Source organism: Macaca mulatta, chromosome 7 (genome assembly GCF_049350105.2).
Source record: "Macaca mulatta isolate MMU2019108-1 chromosome 7, T2T-MMU8v2.0, whole genome shotgun sequence".
NCBI classification, from domain to species: domain Eukaryota; kingdom Metazoa; phylum Chordata; class Mammalia; order Primates; family Cercopithecidae; genus Macaca; species Macaca mulatta.
The window spans coordinates 46,819,141-46,838,682 of record NC_133412.1 but is presented as its reverse complement, the minus strand read 5'-3'; the positions used below and the strand labels follow the sequence as shown (position 1 = coordinate 46,838,682).

The following is a 19,542-nucleotide window of genomic DNA, read 5'->3' as shown; positions in this document are numbered from 1 at the left end:
GGGAGGCGGAGGTTGCAGTGAGCCGAGATCATGCCACTGCACCCCAGCCTGGGCGACAAGAGCAAGATTACTTCTAAAAAAAAAAAAAGCAAGCAAGCAAGCTTACTCTGGCTGAAGATATGAAATCTATATTAAAAAGTCCTGATTTATGGATTAGGGATGTGCATGAACGTGAAATTCCTATAACTTCCTATGCAATCAAGTTTTGATTTTCACTAAGAAATTGGAATCCATTTTAGTATAAGCTTTCCTATTTGGCAACTGAGTTTTACTCTTAAGACCCCATTATTTCTATGCTGTTTTGCAATAAACACTATGGACAAAGTAAAAATGCTACATTTTAGGAGTGACTGATTGACTATAACATTTCTCAGATTTTGCTATCTTCCTCATTTGTACACTTGTAGGGCAGACAGAGTTTATACAGACCAGAAGGCTTATCAGTTCTTTATAAAAATATTCCTTTGTCAGTGTCTATTTAACTTAAAAAGTACTCAGAATTCTATCTAGCCTAACACTTCCAACAACAGCAGTGTTTGGAATATTGCCAAAATCATGTTCATTACTCATGAAACAGAGTTTTGAAATGTTCATATCTGGAACAAAAGTAGTATTTGTGTCAAATACTCAATTCTAACTCAATTCACCTAAAGGTAAGTAGTTTAAGTGACAGAAAACGCCATGACCCCAAGATGGTCTAATAACTGTATCTAATAACAAAGGATTAAAATAGGGGTGTGTGTGTGTGTGTGTGCGCGCGCGCGCACGCGTGTGTGTTTAGAGGAGTGAAGTTTGATGAATTTAGGCCCTTAAGTCCAATAAAAATTGGAAACGTCACATATGTAACACTGGGAGGCCGTATAACATAGAAGTTAAGGATGTAGGCTTTTAGCTCTTTTTTCTGGGTTTGAATCCTGGTTCTATCACTTATTAACTCTGTGTCTTTAAGAAAAAGTTTAACTTGTTTATATCTTAGTTTCCTCATATACTATATGAATGTAAAAAATACTTCATAAAGTAGTATTAAATGAAATGTATGTAAATTGTTTAGATCGATGCCAGGCACAGAGAAAGTACTCAGTAAATGTTAGGAAATATCAGCACTACCACTCTAAAAACAGTAAAAGAATCTTTAGTATGCAAGTCAAAGTTCAAATCTATAAATTTACACATAATTCACAGGAAGTTGTGCATACTTTCAGTGTAATGTCTACTCAAGTTTCAAGACCTTCACTATTCCACAAAAAAATTCTTGCTTATACATGAGGACCTAATCAACAAGTGTTCACTGAATACCTACTAGGCACTGTGTGTACAAACAAGAGGCATAACTGCCCCTCAAAACCTTATAATTATTAACAAATTATTTAGACTATGATATAAGACCATATTTAATTGAATGCTGAACTCTGTGGTACAGAATATAAGTCCTAGTCTATCCTAATGTTTACTGAAGACTAAGAGGACAGGGACTTCTATGAGAGCTGATGCAAGGATGCCTAGCTTACTGCATACATTCCCAAACCTAAGGGCTTACTCTATTATGCCAAGTGTGGGGTAGATGAATAATCTAACCCCTCCCCACCTCTGCCCTGCAAAAAAGAAAAAAAAACTTTAAAATATTTGGCTAATGTAGTATTTTATTCCTAATGCCAGGAATCATACCTTTTTAGACATATTATATCACTATGGGCATATGTAGTATCATAAGCCATAAAACCACCAGCAGAGTTACCTTGGGCTGCCATTCTAAACACAAAAAACAAAAACCTGATTTATCAAGAACCAAAAAAACTCTATCATTTATGTTGGGTTTACTATTAACATAATTTCTGCCATAAAAAATCAAAGAGGGATTCAAGAAAGATGACAAAGTAGGAACCACCAGGAATCTGTCTCCCAACTTAGACAACAACTGCACTGGCAGAATCTGTCTACAGTAACTATCTTGGAACTCTGTAGTCCACTGAAGGCTTGCAACTTCCAAGAGAAGGACTAAATGATAAAGTGCATTAATTTGGGTCACTTTCAGCTCTTAACACAGTTGCAGCAAGCCATCCTCCACTCCTAGCTCCCTGGCAGGCAGCTGTGCATGTGCTCGTGGAGCAGTTTGTACTCAGCTTGCAGGAGCCTGCGAGGGCAAAAAGGACCTCATGCTCCAAATATGGAGATCTGTACTCTGATCACTGATTGTTGCCAAAGATCACATGGGTGTAGTCAAAGAGGCTGCCAGCCATGGTTGTTGCACCTCCTCCCAGTGTTGCAAGAGCTCCCCCTGCTCCCCTGAAATGACTTCCAGGGAACTTAAAGGGCCACAGCCAATTTTTCTTCCTGTATTTATTTTTCTCTTTTTCTCCTTTTGGGAGCCAGACATTAAAGACTGGGACATTCAAAAACAACTGTAAATATGGACAAAACTGGAAAATGATCATGCATGCCCAGGAAAAGATGCAAAGAAAATACCTGGGAAGACCTTAAGTTTATATTTCTATCCCTGACATACGCTGATCCTTGTTTCCTTACCTAGGCTACAAAAACCAAAAACAATAAACAAAAAATAATACTAAAACAACAAGCCCTAGAAGCCCTAGTGAAAGGAGAAAATCTGATTTCCAGGCTTATCATATTAATAGATTTAAACGTCTAGTTTTCAACAACAACAACAAAAAAATCACAAGGCATACAAAGAAACAGGAAAGTATGGTACATTCAAAGGCAAAAAAAAAAAAAAAATCACAGAAATTGTCCTTGAAAAAGACCTGATGGCAAATCTACCATAGCTCTTAAAATGCTGTCTTAAAGATGTGCAAATAACTGAAGGAAGAAGCAGATAGAATCAAGGAAATGATGTAGAAACAACGTATAAATATCAATAGAGATACAGAACCTAAAAAGGAACCAAAAAGAAATTCTGGAGCTGAGAAGTACAAAATGAAAAATTCACTATATAGATTCAAAGGCATATCTGAGCAGGCTGAAGAATCAGCTAACTTCAAGATAGGACAATTGCAACTATGACTCTGAGGAACAGAAAAAAAAAAAAGACTGAAGAAAAATGAAGAGAATCTAAGAGATCTGTGGGACACCAACAATTGGATGAGTATATACATTGTGGGAGTTTCAGGAGGAGAAAAGAGAAATAGGCAAGGAGAGTACATGAATAATGATGAAAAACTTCCAAAGTTTGATGAAGGACATGACTATAATAAACATCCCAGGAGCTCAACAAACTCCAAGTGGCATGAACTCAGAGACCCATACTGGGATATAGTATAATGAAACTATCAAAAGTCAAAGACAAAGTGAGGATCTTAAAATCAGTAAGAAAGAGACTTATCATATACAAGGGACTCTCAAGAAGGTTATCATCATGTTTCTCCTCAGAAACTTTGGAGGCCAGAGGCAGTGGGTTGACATATTCAATGTGCTAGAAGGAAAACAAACAAACAAACAAACAAAAATCTGTCAACCAAGAATCCTATATCCAGCAAAAGTGTCCTTCAAAGGTGAAGAAGACATTAAGATACTCCTAGATAAATAAAAGCTGAAGGAATTCATTACCACTAGACCTACCCTGCAAGAAATAATCAAGGGAAATCTATAAGGTAAAATGAAAGAACACCAGAAATAAGTATCCCAATAAAGGTAACTACATGGGCAATTACAAAACCTACTATTATTGTAATAATGGTTTGTAACTTCACTTTTTGTTTTCTATACAACCTAAGAGACTAATGCATTTAAGAGTTTGATTGTGGTACATAATGTATAAGGATGTAATTTGTGACACCAACAACTGACAGGTGTGGGAATAAAGCTGTAGATGAGCAGGATTTTTGGATGTTATTGAAGTTAAACTTTTATAACTTCAAATTCAAGAGTTATAACCTAGGATGCTAGGATGTTAATTGTAATCCCATGGTAACCACAAAGAAAGTAGCTATAGAAAATACACAAAAGGGAATGTGAAATTATTTTAAACCTTTCACTATAAAAAAAATCAACTATGAATTCAGCAAAGGAGCAGGATATGAACAAAAATCAGTTGCAGAGGACCCAAACAAGATGGCTGACTAGACATAGCTAGAAATAACTTCTCCCACTGAGATAGACCAGAGATTCAACTAAATCAGCATAATCCAGACAGATCATCTGAGAAATCAAACTGAAAGAGGTTAGAGAGATGACCCAGATGCCAGGACTGAAGGGGGAGGAAACTGGGAACCCCACACAGGGTTGCCAAGTGCCAAGATATGTTCCAGGCCCTAAACAGCTCCTTAGGAAGGAGTGGCTCTGACCTGTGTAAGCTGCCAGACCAGGAGAGAACAGGGCTTTCTTTCCTGTGGGACCAGGGTAAGCCTGATCTGTGCACCCTGCTGTCCACTAGCCCCTCTCATAGTCCCTGTCTGGACGTGCCTACACACAGCACAGCCTCAACTACCCTGCTGGAGCACTTCCTGCCCGTGGTGCCTCCACCACCCCTGCCTCCCACCCACGGTGCCCCTGCCAGAATGCCTCCCACCTGCAGTGCTCCCACAGGAGCACTTAAGCCCATGGACCCGTGCTGCCATACCTTATGGGATGCTGTTGTCAGCAGCCTGGGAGTACCTCAGCCCCTCTAGTGAGCCTGGGCTCAGCCTCAAGGGACCAGTGGACAAAGCTGTGGACTTGGTCCAGGCCACCCAGAGTTAGAGCATGCAGCCCGTGAGTGTAAAGCTGAACCTTGGCCCTCTGAAAGCATTCAGAAACAAAGCCATTCAACCACATGCAACTTGTGCCACAGTCAAACCCTCAGGGCAATAAAAATCATAAAAACAAAAAGTCCCATTCAAAGAACAGCAACTTCAAAGGAAAAATGAATATCAGCCCTCACCAATGAGAAAGAACCAGCACAACAACTCTGGCAACTCTAAAAGCCAGAGCATATTCTTACCTCCAAATGATCATACTTGCTCCCTGACAATGGTTCTTAACCAGATTGAAATGGCTGAAATGGCAGACAAAGAATTCAGAATCTAGATGGCAAGGAATCTCATCAAGATATAAAACAAGGTTGAAACCCAATCCAAGGAAAGCAGTAAAATGATCCCAGAGTTGAAAGATGACATAACCATTTTAAGAAAGAACTAAACTGAACTTCCAGAAATGAAAAATTCACTACAGGAATTTCAAAATAAAACTGGAAGCATTAAAAACAGAATAGACCAAGCTGAAGAAAGAATCTCAGAGCTTGAATACTGCTCCTTTGAAGTAACACAGTCAGACAGAAATAAAAAATATTTTTTAAAATGACCAAAACCTCCAAGAAATATGGCATTATATAAAGAGACCAACCCTACGACTCATTGGCATTCCTGAAAGTGCAGAGAGAGCAAGCAACTTGGAAAACATACTTGAGGATATAGTCCAGGAAAATCTCAGTCTCACTAGAGACACTGACATGCAAATTCAAGAAATTCAGAGAACCTCTGTGAGATTGCTATGCAAGACAATCATCCTCAAAACACACAGTCATCTGATTCTCCAAGGTCCACATGAAAGAAACAACTTTAAAGGGAGCTAGAGAGAAGAGGCTGGTCACTTACAAAGGGAACTCCATCAGGCTAACAGCACACCTTTCATCAGAAACCTTAGAAGACAGAAGAAATTGGAATTTCATATCCAACCAAACTAAGTTTCATAAGTGAAGAAGAAATTAAATTATTCTCAGACAAGCAAATGCTAAATTCATTACCACTAGACCTGCTTTACAAGAGATCCTAAAGGGAGTGCTAAACATGGAAATGAGCCGGGCGCGGTGGCTCACGCCTGTAATCCCAGCACTTTGAGAGGCTGAGGCGGGCAGATTATGAGGTCAGGAGATCGAGACCATCCTGGCGAACACGGTGAAACCCCATCTCTACTAAAAATACAAACAAAAAAATTAGCCGGGCGTGGTGGTGGGCGCCTGTAGTCCCAGCTTCGGGAGGCTAAGGCAGGAGAATGGCGTGAACCTGGGAGGCGGCAGAGCTTGCAGTGAGCGGAGATCGTGCCACTGTACTCCAGCCTGGGTGACAGAGTGAGACTCCGTCTAAAAAAAAAAAAAAAAAAAAACACCATGGAAATGAAAGAACAATACCTGCCATCACAAAAACACGCTTAAGCACATAGCCTACTGACACTATAAAGCAACTATACAATCAGGTCTACATAACAACCAGCCAATAGCACAATAAGATCAAATCCTCACATATCAATATTGAATCTGAGCGTAAATGGGCTAAATGTTCCACTTAAAAGGCATAGAGTGGCAAGTTGGATAAAGAAGCAGGATCCAACTGTCTGCTGTCTTCAAGAGACCCATCTCACAAGTAACAACACTCACAGGCAAAAAGTAAATGGGTACAGAAATAACAGGCAAGTAGAAAAAAAGAGAGAAGGGGTTGCTATTCCTATATCATATAAAACAGACTTTAAAACTATGATCAAAAAGGACAAAGAAAGAGTATTACATAATGATAAAAGGCTCAATACAAGAGGAACACTTAACTATCCTTACTATCCTTAATATATATACACTAAACACTGGAGCACTCAGATTCATAAAACAAGTTCTAGAGATCTACAAAGAGATTTAGACAACCACACAATAAGACTGGGGGACTTAAAAAAAAAAAAAAAAAAAAAAACCATTGACAGCGTTGAACAGATCATCAAGGCAGAAAACAAACAAAGATATGCTGGACTTAAACACGATACTTGACCAATTGCACCTAGTAGACATCTACAAAACACTCCATCCAACAATAGAATGTACATTCTTCTTATCTACACACAGCACATACTCTAAAAGATTCACCACATGCTGGATCATAAAGTCTCAACAAATTCAAAAAAATCGAAACCATGCCAACCAGACTCTCAGACCACAGCACAATACCAAAAGAAGTCAATACCAAAAAGATCTATCAAAACCATACAATTACATGGAAGTTAAACAAACTGACCTGAAATGACTTTTGGGTAAAGAACAAAATTAAGGCAGAAATCACAAAGTTAGTTGAAACTAATGAAAACAAAGACACAACATACCAGAATATTTGGGAAACAGCTAAAGCATTGTTTTGTTTTTGTTTTTGAGATGGAGTGTTGCTCTGTCACCTGGGCTGGAGTGTAGTGGTACGATCTCAGCTCACTGCAACCTCCGCCTCCAGGGTTCAAGCGATTCTCCTCCCTCAACCTCCTGAGTAGCTGAGATTACAGGCACCTGCCATCATGCCCAGCTTATTTTTTCTATTTTTAGTAGAGACGGGGTTTCACCATGTTGGCCAGGATGGCCTTGAACTCCTGACCTCGTGATCTGCCCGCCTTGGCCTCCCAGAGTGCTGAGATTACAGGCGTGAACCACCACACTCAGCCAGCTAAAGCACTGTTAAGAGGAAGGTTTAGAGTGACAAATACCTACATCAAGAAATTACAAAGATCTCAAATTAACAACCTAATGGCCCACCTAAAGGAGGTGGAAACACAAAAGTAAGTGAACACCAAAGCTAGCAGAAGAAAAGAAATAACCAAAATCAGAGCTGAAATGTAAAAATCTATAGAAAAGATCAATGAAACCAAAGTGGGTTCTTCAAAAGATTAAACAAGATTGTTAGACAGCTAGCTAGAAAGAAAAAAGAAAATCCAAATAAACACAATCAGAAATGACAAAGGTAACATGTTAACTAACCCCACAGAAATACAAAAACCCTCAGAGACTATTATGAACACCTCTATGCACACAAACTAGAAAACACATGATAAATAGATAAGTTCCTGGAAACACATAGGCTTTTAAGATTGAGCCAGGAAGAAGTGAAAATTCTGAGCAGACCAATAATGGGTTCTGAAATTGAATCAGCGATTAAAAACAACAACAACAACAACAACAACAAAACTACCAATCAAAAGAAGCCCTGGATCAAACAGATTCACAGCTGAATTGTACCAGACGGACAAAGAAGAGGTAGTACAAATCCTACTAAAATTATTCCAAAAAATTGAGGAGAAGGGACTCCTCTCTAACTCATTCTCTGAAGCTATTATCATTCTGATATAAAAGTCCTACAGGGACACAAGGAAAAAAGAAAACTTCAGACCTGTATTCCTGATGAATACAGACACAAAAATTCTCAATGAAATACTAGCAAACTGAACCAGCAGCACATCAAAAAGTTAATTCACCACAATCAAGTAGGCTTTATTCTTGGGATGCAAGGTTGGTTCAACATAGGCAAATCAATAAATGTGATTCACCACATAAACAGAGTTTATAACAGAAAGGACATGATCATCTCAATAGACACAGAAAAGGCCTTCAATAAAATTCAACATCCTTTCATGTCGAAAACCCTCAACAAATTAGGCACTTAAAGGAACGTGACTCTCAAGGAAATAAGAGCCATATATGACAAACCCACAACCAACATCATACTGAAAGGGCAAAAGTTGGAAGCATTCCCCTGGAGAACTGAAACATAAAAAGGATGCCCACTCTCACCAATCCTATTCAATACAGTACTGGAAGTCCTAGCCAGAGCAATCAGGCAAGAGAAAGAAATAAAAGGTATCCAAAAAGGGAGACAGGAAGTCAAACTATCTCTCTTAACAGACTATATAATTCTATACCTAGAAAACCCTACAGACTCTACCAGAAGGCTCCTAGAACTGACAAACGACTCCAGTAAAGTTTCAGGATACACAATCAATGCACAAATATTAGTACATTTCTATACACCCATAATGTCCAAGCTTAGAGTCGAATTAAGTGCATAAAACCATGTACAATAGCCACAAAAAGAATAAAATACCTAGGAGTACAGCTTACCAAGGAAGTGAAAGACTGAGAATTACAAAATACCAAATAAAGAAATGAGATGACACAAACAAATGGAATAACATTCCATGCTCATAGATGAAAGAATATTGTCAAAACAGCTGTACTACCTAAAGCAATTTACAGTTTTAATGCTATTCCTATCAAATTATCAATGTCATTTTTCACAGAATTAGACAAATAACTATTTTAAAATTCACATAGAACCATAGAAGACCTCAAATCACCAAAGCAATCCTAAGCAAAAAGAACAAAGCCAGAGGCATTATACTACTTGAGTTCAAACTATACTACAAGATTATAGTAACCAAAACAGCATGGTACTGGTACCAAAACAGACACATCAACCAATGGAACAGGATAGAGAACCAGAAATAAACCCAGACAAAGTTGATAAACAACGGGGGAAAGGACTCCCTAGTCAATAAGAGGCGCTGTGATAACTGGCCAGCTATAGGCACAAGGTTAAAACTGGACCCCTTCCCTTCACCATATACAAACATTAACTCAAGATAAAGACTTAGATGTATGACCTAAAACAATAAATCACCAAAAGCAATCCTAAGCAAAAAAGAAGAAAAAAAAAAAAAAAAACCCATTCCAAATGGGAGAAATTGGCCAAAACAAAAGGGCTAGATCTAGATCTAGAAGAAAATTGAGGAAGTACCATTCATTCTGGATATTGGTCTTAGCAAATAATTTATGACTAAGTCCCCAAAAGCAATTGCAACAGAAACAAAAATTGACCAGTGGGACCTAATTAAACTAAAGAGCTTCTGCATAGCAAAAGAAATTATCAACAAAGTAAACTACAAACTACAGAATGGGAGAAAATATTCACAAGTTATGCATCCAATAAAGGTCTAAACACCCAGAATCTATAACGAACTTAAACAAATCAGCAAGCAAAAACCAAATAACCCCATTGTATTACTCCATTCTCAAGTGCTATAAGGACATACTTGAGACTGGGTAATTTATAAAGGAAACAGGTTTAACTCACAGTTCTGCAGGGCTGGGGAGGCCTCAGGACATTTACAGTCATGGCAGAAGTGAAAGCAAACAAGTCCTTTTTCACAAGGTGGCAGGAGAGAAAAGAATGAGTGAAGAGGGGAAAGCCCCTTACAAAGTCATTAGATTTCATGAGAGCTCACTCACTATCATGAGAACAGCATGGGGGAATCGCAGCCATGATCTAATCACTTCCCCCAAGGGCCTTCCCACTACACCTGGGGATTATAATTCAGATTACAATTGAAGATGAGATTTCGGGTGGGAACACAACCAAACCATATCATTCTGCCCCTGGCCCCTCCCAAATGTCATGTCCTCACATTTCAAAACACAATCATGCCTTTCCAATAGTCCCCTAAAGTCTTAATCATTCCAGCATTAACCCAAAAGTCCAAGTCCAAAGTCTCATCTAAGACAAGGCAAGTCCCTTCTGCCTATGAGCCTGTAAAATAAAAAATTAGTTACTTCCTAGATATAATGGGGGTACAAGCACTGGGTAAATACACCCATTCCAAACAGGAGACATTGGCCAAAACAAAAGGGCTACAGGCCCCATGCAAGTCCAAAATCCAATAAGGCGGTCATTAAATCTTACAGTTCCAAAATAATCTCCTTTGACTCCATGTCTCACATCCAGGTCACACTGATACAAAAGGTGGGCTCCCATGGCCTTGAGTAGCTCCACCCCTGTGGCTTTGCAGTATACAACCCCCCTCCTGATGGCTTTCACAGGTTGGCATTGAGTGCCTGCAGCTTTTCCAGGTACACAGTGCAAGCTGTCGGTGTACCTACCATTCTCTGGTTGGGAATACAGTGGCCCTCTTCTCACAGCTCCACTAGGCAGTGGCCCAGTGGGGACTCTGTGTGGGGGCTCTGACCCCATATTTCCCTTCTGCACTGACTGACCAGAGGTTCTCCATGAGGGCTCTGCCCCTGCAGCAAACTTCTAACTGGACATCCAGGTGGTTCCATACATCCTGTGAAATCTAGGGCAGAGGTTCCCAAACCTCAATTACTGACTTCTGTACATCCACAGGCCCAACATCATGTGTAAGACACCAAGGCTTGGGGCTTGTACCCTCTAAAGCTACGGCCTGAGGCTGTATGTTTGCTCCCTTTAGCCACGGGTGGAGCTGAAGCAGCTGGGATGCAGGACACCACATCCCGAGGCTGCGTAGAACAGAAGAGCCCAGCCCATGCAACCATTTTTCCCTCTAAGGCCTCTGGGCCTGTGCTGGGAGAGTCTGCCATGAAGGTTTCTGACATGTCCTGAGACATTTTCCCCACTGTCTTGGTGGTTAACATTTGGCTCCTGGTTACTTAACTGCAGCCAGCTACAGTTTCTCCCCAGAAAATGGGGTTTTCTTTTCTATTGCATCTTCAGGTTGAAATTTTCCAAACTTTTATGCTCTGCTTCCTCTTGAAGGCTTTGCCACTTAGAAATTTCTTTCACCAGATACCCTAAATCATCTCCCTCAAGTTCAAAGTTCCACACATCTCCAGGGCAGGGGCAAAATGCCACCAGTCTCTTTGTATAGCAAGAGTGACCTTTACTCCAATTTCTAACAAGTTCCTTATCGCCATCTGAGACTACCTCAGCCATATCACTATCAGCATTTTGGTCAAAACCATCCAACAAGTCTCTAGGAAGTTCCAAACTTTCCCATATCTTCCTGTCTTCTGAGCCCCAATATGTGGTGATTATAATTCAGAATATAATTCAAGATGAGATTTTGGGTTGAAACACAGCCAAACCATATCACCCATTTAAAAAATGGGCAAAAGACATGAACAAAAATTCTCAAAAGAAACCATACACGCAGCTAACAAATATATGAAAAAATGATCATCATTAATCATTAGAGAAATGCAAATACAAATTGCAATGAGATACCATCTCATAGTAGTCAGAATGGCTATTACTAAACAGTCAAAAAACAACAGATGCTGGTGAGGTTGTGGAGAAAAGGAAACACTTATATGCTGCCAGTGGGAATATAAATTAGTTCAGCCACTGTGGAAAGCAGTGTGGAGATTTCTCAAATAACTTAAAGTAGAACAACCATTCAATCCAGCAATCCCACAGTAAGGTATATACCCAAAGGAAAATAAATTGTTCTACCAAAAAGACACATGCAGTAGTACTTATAATAGCAAAGACAGGAATCAACCACAATGCCCATCAATGGTGGACTGGATAAAGAAGATGTAGTATATATATACCATGGAATACTATACAGCCATAAAAAAGAATGAAATCATGTCCTTTACAGCGATATAGATGCAGCTGGAATTCATTATCATAAGTGAACTAGTGTTGGAACAGAAAACCAAATACCACATGTTCTCACTTATAAGTGGGAGCCAGACATTGAATACACACGTACACAAAGATAGGAAAAACAGACACTGGGGACTGCTTAAGCGGGGAGCGTGGAGGGGAAAATGGCTTGGAACATACCTATTGAGAACTGTGCTCACCACCTGGGTTATGGGATCATTCATACAACAAGCCTCAGTGACATGCAATTTATCCATGTAACAAATCTGCCCAGGTACCCCTTGAACCTAAAATAAAAGTTAAAAAATAAAGTTTTTTTTAAAGTGATGATGAGAATTTAAAGAAATTGGAATCCTCATTTTTGCCGGTTAGAATGTAAAACAGTGCAGCCACTTTAGAACACATCTGGTAGTTCCTCTAAAAGTTGAACACATAGCTACCATATAATCCAGCAATTCCACTCCTAGATATATACCCAGAACAAATGAAAATGTGTCTTCCTACCAAAACTTGTACATACATGGTTCATAGCAGCATTATTCAAAAACTAGAAGCAACATAATGCCTGTCACTGATGAATTAATAAATAAAATGTGGTATAGCCATATGATGGGATACTATTCAGCCTTAAAAATGAATTTTAGAAGATTATTCGGCTGCTTAAAAATGCTGCAATATAACATGGATAGAGGTGGAGGCCATTAGCCTAAGTGAATTAACTCAGAAAAAGAAAACCAATTGCTACATGTTCTCGTGTATAAGTGGGAGCTAAACAATGGGTATACATGAACATACAGAAGGGTCTAATAGACACTGGGGACTCCAAAACAGGGCAGAGCAGTAAGGAAGTGAGACCTGAAAAATTATCTACTAGGAACACCATTCACTATTACTAGGTTCAGTAAAAGCCCAGACTTCACTACTGCACAAGATAGGCACGTAATAGAAGTGCACATGTGCCCCCTGAATCTATAAAAATATATATAAAAATGCTGTAATATGAGTGAACCTTGTCAATATTATGTTAAGTGAAAGAATCCAGTCATAAGAGACTGCATATTGTCTGACTGCTTTTATGTGAAATGCCTAGAACAGGAAAATCCAGGGAGACAGAAAGTAGATTTGCAGTGGCCTGGAGCTATAGTGAAGCACGGGGTGAGATGCACAGAAGCAGGAATGAGTGCTAATGTGTACAACATTTCTTTCTGAACAGTTGAAATGTTCTAAAGTTAGACTGTGGTAATGACTGCACAATTCTATATATTCTAGAAACCACTGAACTGTACATTTTAAATCAGTAAATTTTATGGTATATGAAATATATCTCAATAAAGCCTTTTAATTTAATTTTATTTTTTATGGAGTTTCACTCTTGTCACCCAGGCTGGAATGCAATGGCGTGATCTCAGCTCACTGCAACATCTGCCTCCCAGGTTCAAGTGAATCTCCTGCCTCAGCCTTCCGAGTAGCTGGGATTACAGGTGCCCACCACCACATTCAGCTAATGTTTGTATTTTTAGTAGAGATGGGGTTTCGCCATGATGGCCAGGCTGGTCTTGAACTCCTGACCTAAGGTGATCCACCCACCTCAGCTTCCCAAAGTGCTGGGATTATAGACATGAGTCACCGTGCCTGGCCTAATTTTTTAAAAATTAACTTCTATATAGTAACAAGGAATAATCTGAAAATAAAATGACAAAAGTAATTCCATTTATTATAGCATCAAAAAGAATAATATACTTAGAAATTAACCAAGGAGGTAAAAGACATGTAAAATGAAAATTACAAAACACTACTGAAAAAAATTAAAGAAGAGAAAACATATCCCATGTTCATGTATTGGAAGACATAATATTGTTAAAATGTCAACACTACATAAAGTAATCTACAGATCCAATGCAATCACTATCAAAATCCTGATGACATGTTTTTCATGGAAATAGAAAAACCTATCCAAAAATCCACATGGAATCTCAAGGGACCTCAAATAGCCAAAACAATCTTGAAAAAGAACCAAGTTGGAAGATTCACATTTTCTGATTTCAAAAGTTAGAATGATCAAAACAGTATAGTACTGACACAGACATATAGACCAATGGAATACACTAGAGGGCCCAAAATAAACCCTCAAATATATAATCAAATAATTCTGACAAGGGTGGCAAGACCACCCAAAAGGGAGTAATTTGTCTTTTCAACAAATGGTGTTGGGAAAACTGGATCTCCATATGCAAAAGAGTGAAGTTGGATCCTTACCATATGTAAAAATAGATGAAAGACTTAAACATAAATTCTAAAACTATAAAATTCTTAGAAGGAAACAGGGCAAAAGCTTCACAATACTGGATTTAGTAATGATTTCCTGGATATTACTCAAAATCACAAGCAACAAGAGAAAGACAATTTGGACTTCATGAAAAATATAAAATGTTGTACATCAAAAGACAATATCAGCAGAGTAAAAAGGCAACTCACAGAATAGGAGATAATATTTGCAAATTATATATCTGATAAGGGATTAATATCCAGAATGTACAGATAACTTCTAAAACTCAACAACAAAAAGCAAACGACCCAATTCAAAAATGGGCAAAAAACTTGAATAGACATTTCACTGAAGAATATACACATAACTGGCCAAGTAACACATAAAAAGATGCTCAACATCAGTAAACATTAATGAACACAAATCAAAACTACAATGAGATACTACCTCATACCCATTATAATGGCTACCATCAGAAAACAGAAAATAACAAGTGCTGACAAGGATGTAAAGAAATTGGAACTCTTGTGCAGTGTTGATGAGAATGTAAAATGGTACAGCCACTTACATGTGCAGGTTTGTATAAAAGAAAAAAAAATAAATTTAAAAAATAAGAAAAACAAAATGGTACAGCCACTGTGGAAAACAGTATGACAGCTTCTCAAAAAATTCAAAATAGAGTTTACCATATGATCCAACACTTCCACTTCTCAGTATATCCCCAAACAATTTAAAACAGGCTCTTGAAGAAATATTGGTACACCTATGTTCACAGCAGCATTATTAACAACAGCCAAAATGTGCAAGCAACCCAAGAGTGTATCAATGGAATGCATAAGTAAAATGTGGTATATACATACAACAAAATATTTTTCAGCCTTAAAAAGAAAGGAAATTATGATTTATGTTACAACATAGATGAACCTTGAGGACATTATACTAAGTGAAATAAACTAGTCACCAAAACCACTAATACTATAATTCTATTTGTATGAGGTACTTACTCAAAATCATACAGACAGACAGTAGATTGGTGGTTGCCAGGGAGTGGGGGAAGGGGAAACTGGGGAGTTATTGATTAATTAGTACAGAGCTTCAGGTTTACAAGATTGAAAGAATAATGGAAATGGATGCATAACACTATGAATGTATTTAATACCACTGAACTATATACTTAAAAATAGTTAAGATGGTAAATTTTATATTATGTGTATTTTAACACAATTTAAACAATTGAAAACAAAAAAGAATCACAGAACTGGCAATAATCTTAAAAACCATAGTCCAACTAGTTTATTTGTAAACAACAACAACAACAAAATAAGATCTAGAGTTTAATGACTTATCCAAAGTCACACAACTAGTTCTGGCTGCACCAACACTAGGTCCAAGTCTTGTGATTACTTACGAAGGCTCTGCTTTCCACTGCAGCTTTCTAACTTTGTTGTTCTACTTATAACACTGAAATAAATACACAGGCTCAGATACTACTTTTATATATACTACTTAGTATTACAACATACTTTACCCTGGGATGTTATAAAAGAAATACTGAATTATTGGACTTTTTCCTTACCAAATGTCAACTAACATTTATCACCTTTTCAACACAAAATCTACAGTTTGACTGCTTACATACACCAAAACAACTATCCATACAATTTCATTATCCTTGAAACATGCTCTATATTTTATTGATTTGACAATAATATGCTAGAAATAAATACTAAGTAACTAATGACTGGACCACAGATAAATTTATAATAAATGTACAATAAGACTGACAATATAACACAAATGTTAACAAAAACCCTTATAACTGACAATTCTACATGAAGTTATTAATGTTCACAGTATAACATTACATTACTATCAATACCATTAAGATAAAGACAGTTTAATCACTATGCAAATAGAATTTACTGATCTACCATAAAATGAGTTTATTGACAAAACAGTTTAAAAGCATTATTTTTAGCTATATGAACTTGTTTTGCAAATATTATACTAAGTATCATTTTAAGTGTTTAACTGGACTATCAGAAAGTTACATTTGCAGTGTTAAATTTTTGAGATATTTTTACTGCTAACATCAATGCAGATATGTGTATTATTTCTGATTCACAGATAATTTGTTTCCAAGAAAACAATGATCAGTAATGTTATTAATCTTTTCCAAGATATCGAATGGATATTTAGCCATATGATTAGCATTAACAGGTATTATGCTGACAGTTCTCTTATATAACACACATAAAACAGGTTTTCCAAAAGTGAAGCCCCGTGAGGCTGAGAAAAATACTACATAAGGTTGAAATTTGAGTCTTGTCTAATTATTAGTTTCCCTCCCAGAGGCTTAAGTTTAGGGAGATTTTCTAATAATTCTCATTACTTTTTTTTTTTCTGTTTGTTTTCTTTTTTGAGACTGGGTCTCACTCTAGCAGCCAAGTTGGAGTGCAGTGGCTCCATCTCGGCTCTCTGAAACCTCTGCCTCCCAGGCTCAAGCAATCCTCCAGACTCAGCCTCCCAGGTAGCTGAGACTATAGGCGTGCACCACTACATCCAGCTAATTTTTTGTTTTTGGCAGAGATGGGGTTTTGCCATGTTGCCCAGGCTGGTCTTGAACTCCTGAGCTCAAGAAATCCACCCGCCTTGGCTTCCCAAAATGCTGCGATTACAGGAATGAGCCACCATGCCCGGCCTACTTTTCTAATCTTAGAAGAATCGACATAGTATAGTTGATAAAAGTGTGAATTTTCTTTTTTTTTTTTTTGAGACAGTCTCACTCTGTCACCCAGGCTGGAATGCAATGGCACATTCTCAGCTCACTGCAATCTCCGCCTCCTGGGTTCAAGTGATTCTCCTGCCTCAGCCTCCTGAGTAGCTGTGATTATAGGTGCGCACCAACACGCCCAGCTAATTTTTGTATTTTTAGTAGAGACAGGGTTTCACCATGTTGGTTTGGTTGGTCTCAAACTCCTGACCTCATGATCTGCCCGCCTCGGCCTCCCAAAGTGCTGGGATTACAGGCGTGAGCCACTGAGCCCAGCCTGGGCTCCTTCGAATAAATTTTGTTTGTAAAAATGTGTGTAATCACGCCTCCTTTGTAGGCTAATTGTGAAAATTAAATAAATTGTGAGGATTAAATTTGAGGATAAAATAAAATAATAAGGAAACAAAGTGCCTGAGTCAGAGTCGACCAAAGAACAGCTGTTCAAACGAAGTTAAATTCCATCCTTCTTCAATACCCCAATTTCAGAAGTGCTGATTTCAACAATGAAAGTGAAATTGATAATGTCAACTGTCATACATGCAAAACTGCTAGCAGGTGCCACTTTATTATGTTTCAGGTTCTAAAGCATACTCAACTGAAGTCACAAAGTTCACCTTATTAGTCTCCTATAAACAAGGAAGTAGGCTGCTATCAAGGCCTTATAGATAAAACCCACATTCTTTTTTTCTTTTACTGCTTTTCAGGAGAAGGGAAAAAATAAATAAAATATATATTTGTAATATATGTACATATAGTAATTTTTCTACTTTTACAAGGCTTGGAAAACAGTTTGTCTTATTTACATCTCATTTACATTTCTAGGAATAAGGATCAATAAAAAACAAACAAAAAATACATCCCATTTACAAATAGGGCCTGAGAAGGGACAACAATGTAAGATATATACAATGACTACAGCAGCCATTAATGTAAGTTATATATACATAAGTTACATCCAATGTAAGTTATATATACATGTTTTATAAGTTTTATATTGGAAAGGGCAGACCTCTCTATAATGGCTTTGGTTTAAATCAAAGACTGTCATCATCATCATCATAATAACAATACTGGGTTTAGCCATTAGAAATATCAGTCATGTGATCACACTATTAAATAGGACATTTAAAGAGGTATGCTTACTCTAAAGCAGAAAAGGTCATCTTCCCATATGTAATAACTGTAATGACTTCTAATACTAAAGTTATTTTCAGAATCTGAATATGTAAATTAAACACTGTTTCGTTTGGCTTTCTCCTACTGAAAAAGGAAATAATTTCCTACCGAAATAGGGAACTCACTTAGCTAATTAGAATTATCAACAGAATCAATCATAATTACCCACATAATGTGACAGTAATGCTATCCTTTAAGGCATATAGTATTTTCCAAATCTAGGCATATTATTTTATGTAATATAGTAAGTTCTTAAAAGGGCAAGAACTATACAACAGTTATACAGTTTGCTGTATAACTCTCTATTTGTTATACAGCAAACAAATAGAAAGGCCTAATTAAATAATGTGGCATCCCTACACATATTCTAATGGTTTAGTTAAACATAGGTCTTTACAAAAAGAAATAGTAAATATCAGGCTTCAATAGGGTAGAAAACTACCACTGAAACTTGCTATGTCTTCATTCCATTCTGACAGAACTAAATATAAGTCCTAAGTATTTTAAGTTGCTAGTTTAAATGTTTATATAAAGTAGCCCAAGTTTAAAATCATTCATTTCTTATCTCTTTCACCTAATATTAACTGCTTAGTTGTAAGAACATACCAAAGTTTGTTCTTTTTGACAGATATCCCAAGAGAGTATCAGGTTTCTTTGTTCATTTGATACCCAAAGATGAAAAGATCTCACCAAAGACCCTAAAATTTATTTTTCTAAAGTAACATTTGTCAACCCAATGCCAATCTTCGGCACTAGCAGCATTTATTACACTTTGTCTTGTCTTACATGTTTTTTCAGTCACAGATGTAACCTTTGGATAGATTCCTATAATGCAATCTAGTTTTAGACAACAATAAAATTATTCAAATACTCAGCTATATAAAACTATACATACATTCCCTTGGAATAGGTACAGATAACCAAAACTCATTATGAAAATGTGTATTTTATTATAAAGCATAGCCAAATAGTCAGAGATAATGGCAGCTAATTTGATCAAAAAGATATTGGAAAGACTATCTACCTGGCTGATCACAAAAGAAGAAAATACAGAGAAATAAAAGAGACCAGCTACCTTTTCACAAACATATAAGGATGACATATGAAAAGGTGCTCAACATTATAAGTCATCAGAAAAACACAAGATGCTACTACACACATATTAGAACAGATAA

The 19,542-nt window shown here is 37.4% G+C and overlaps 1 protein-coding gene across 6 annotated transcripts in view; it reads right to left on the bottom strand.

Moving 5' to 3' along the window:
- GLCE (glucuronic acid epimerase) overlaps nt 1-19,542 on the bottom strand; it is a 121,785-nt gene that overhangs the window by 43,167 nt on the left and 59,076 nt on the right. The window contains exon 3 of one of the 6 annotated variants that reach the window (XM_077937741.1): nt 12,333-12,439. In XM_077937741.1, coding sequence (XP_077793867.1) covers nt 12,333-12,409 — 77 coding nt within the window. In that variant the 5' untranslated portion in view covers nt 12,410-12,439. 6 annotated transcript variants of the gene reach the window in all.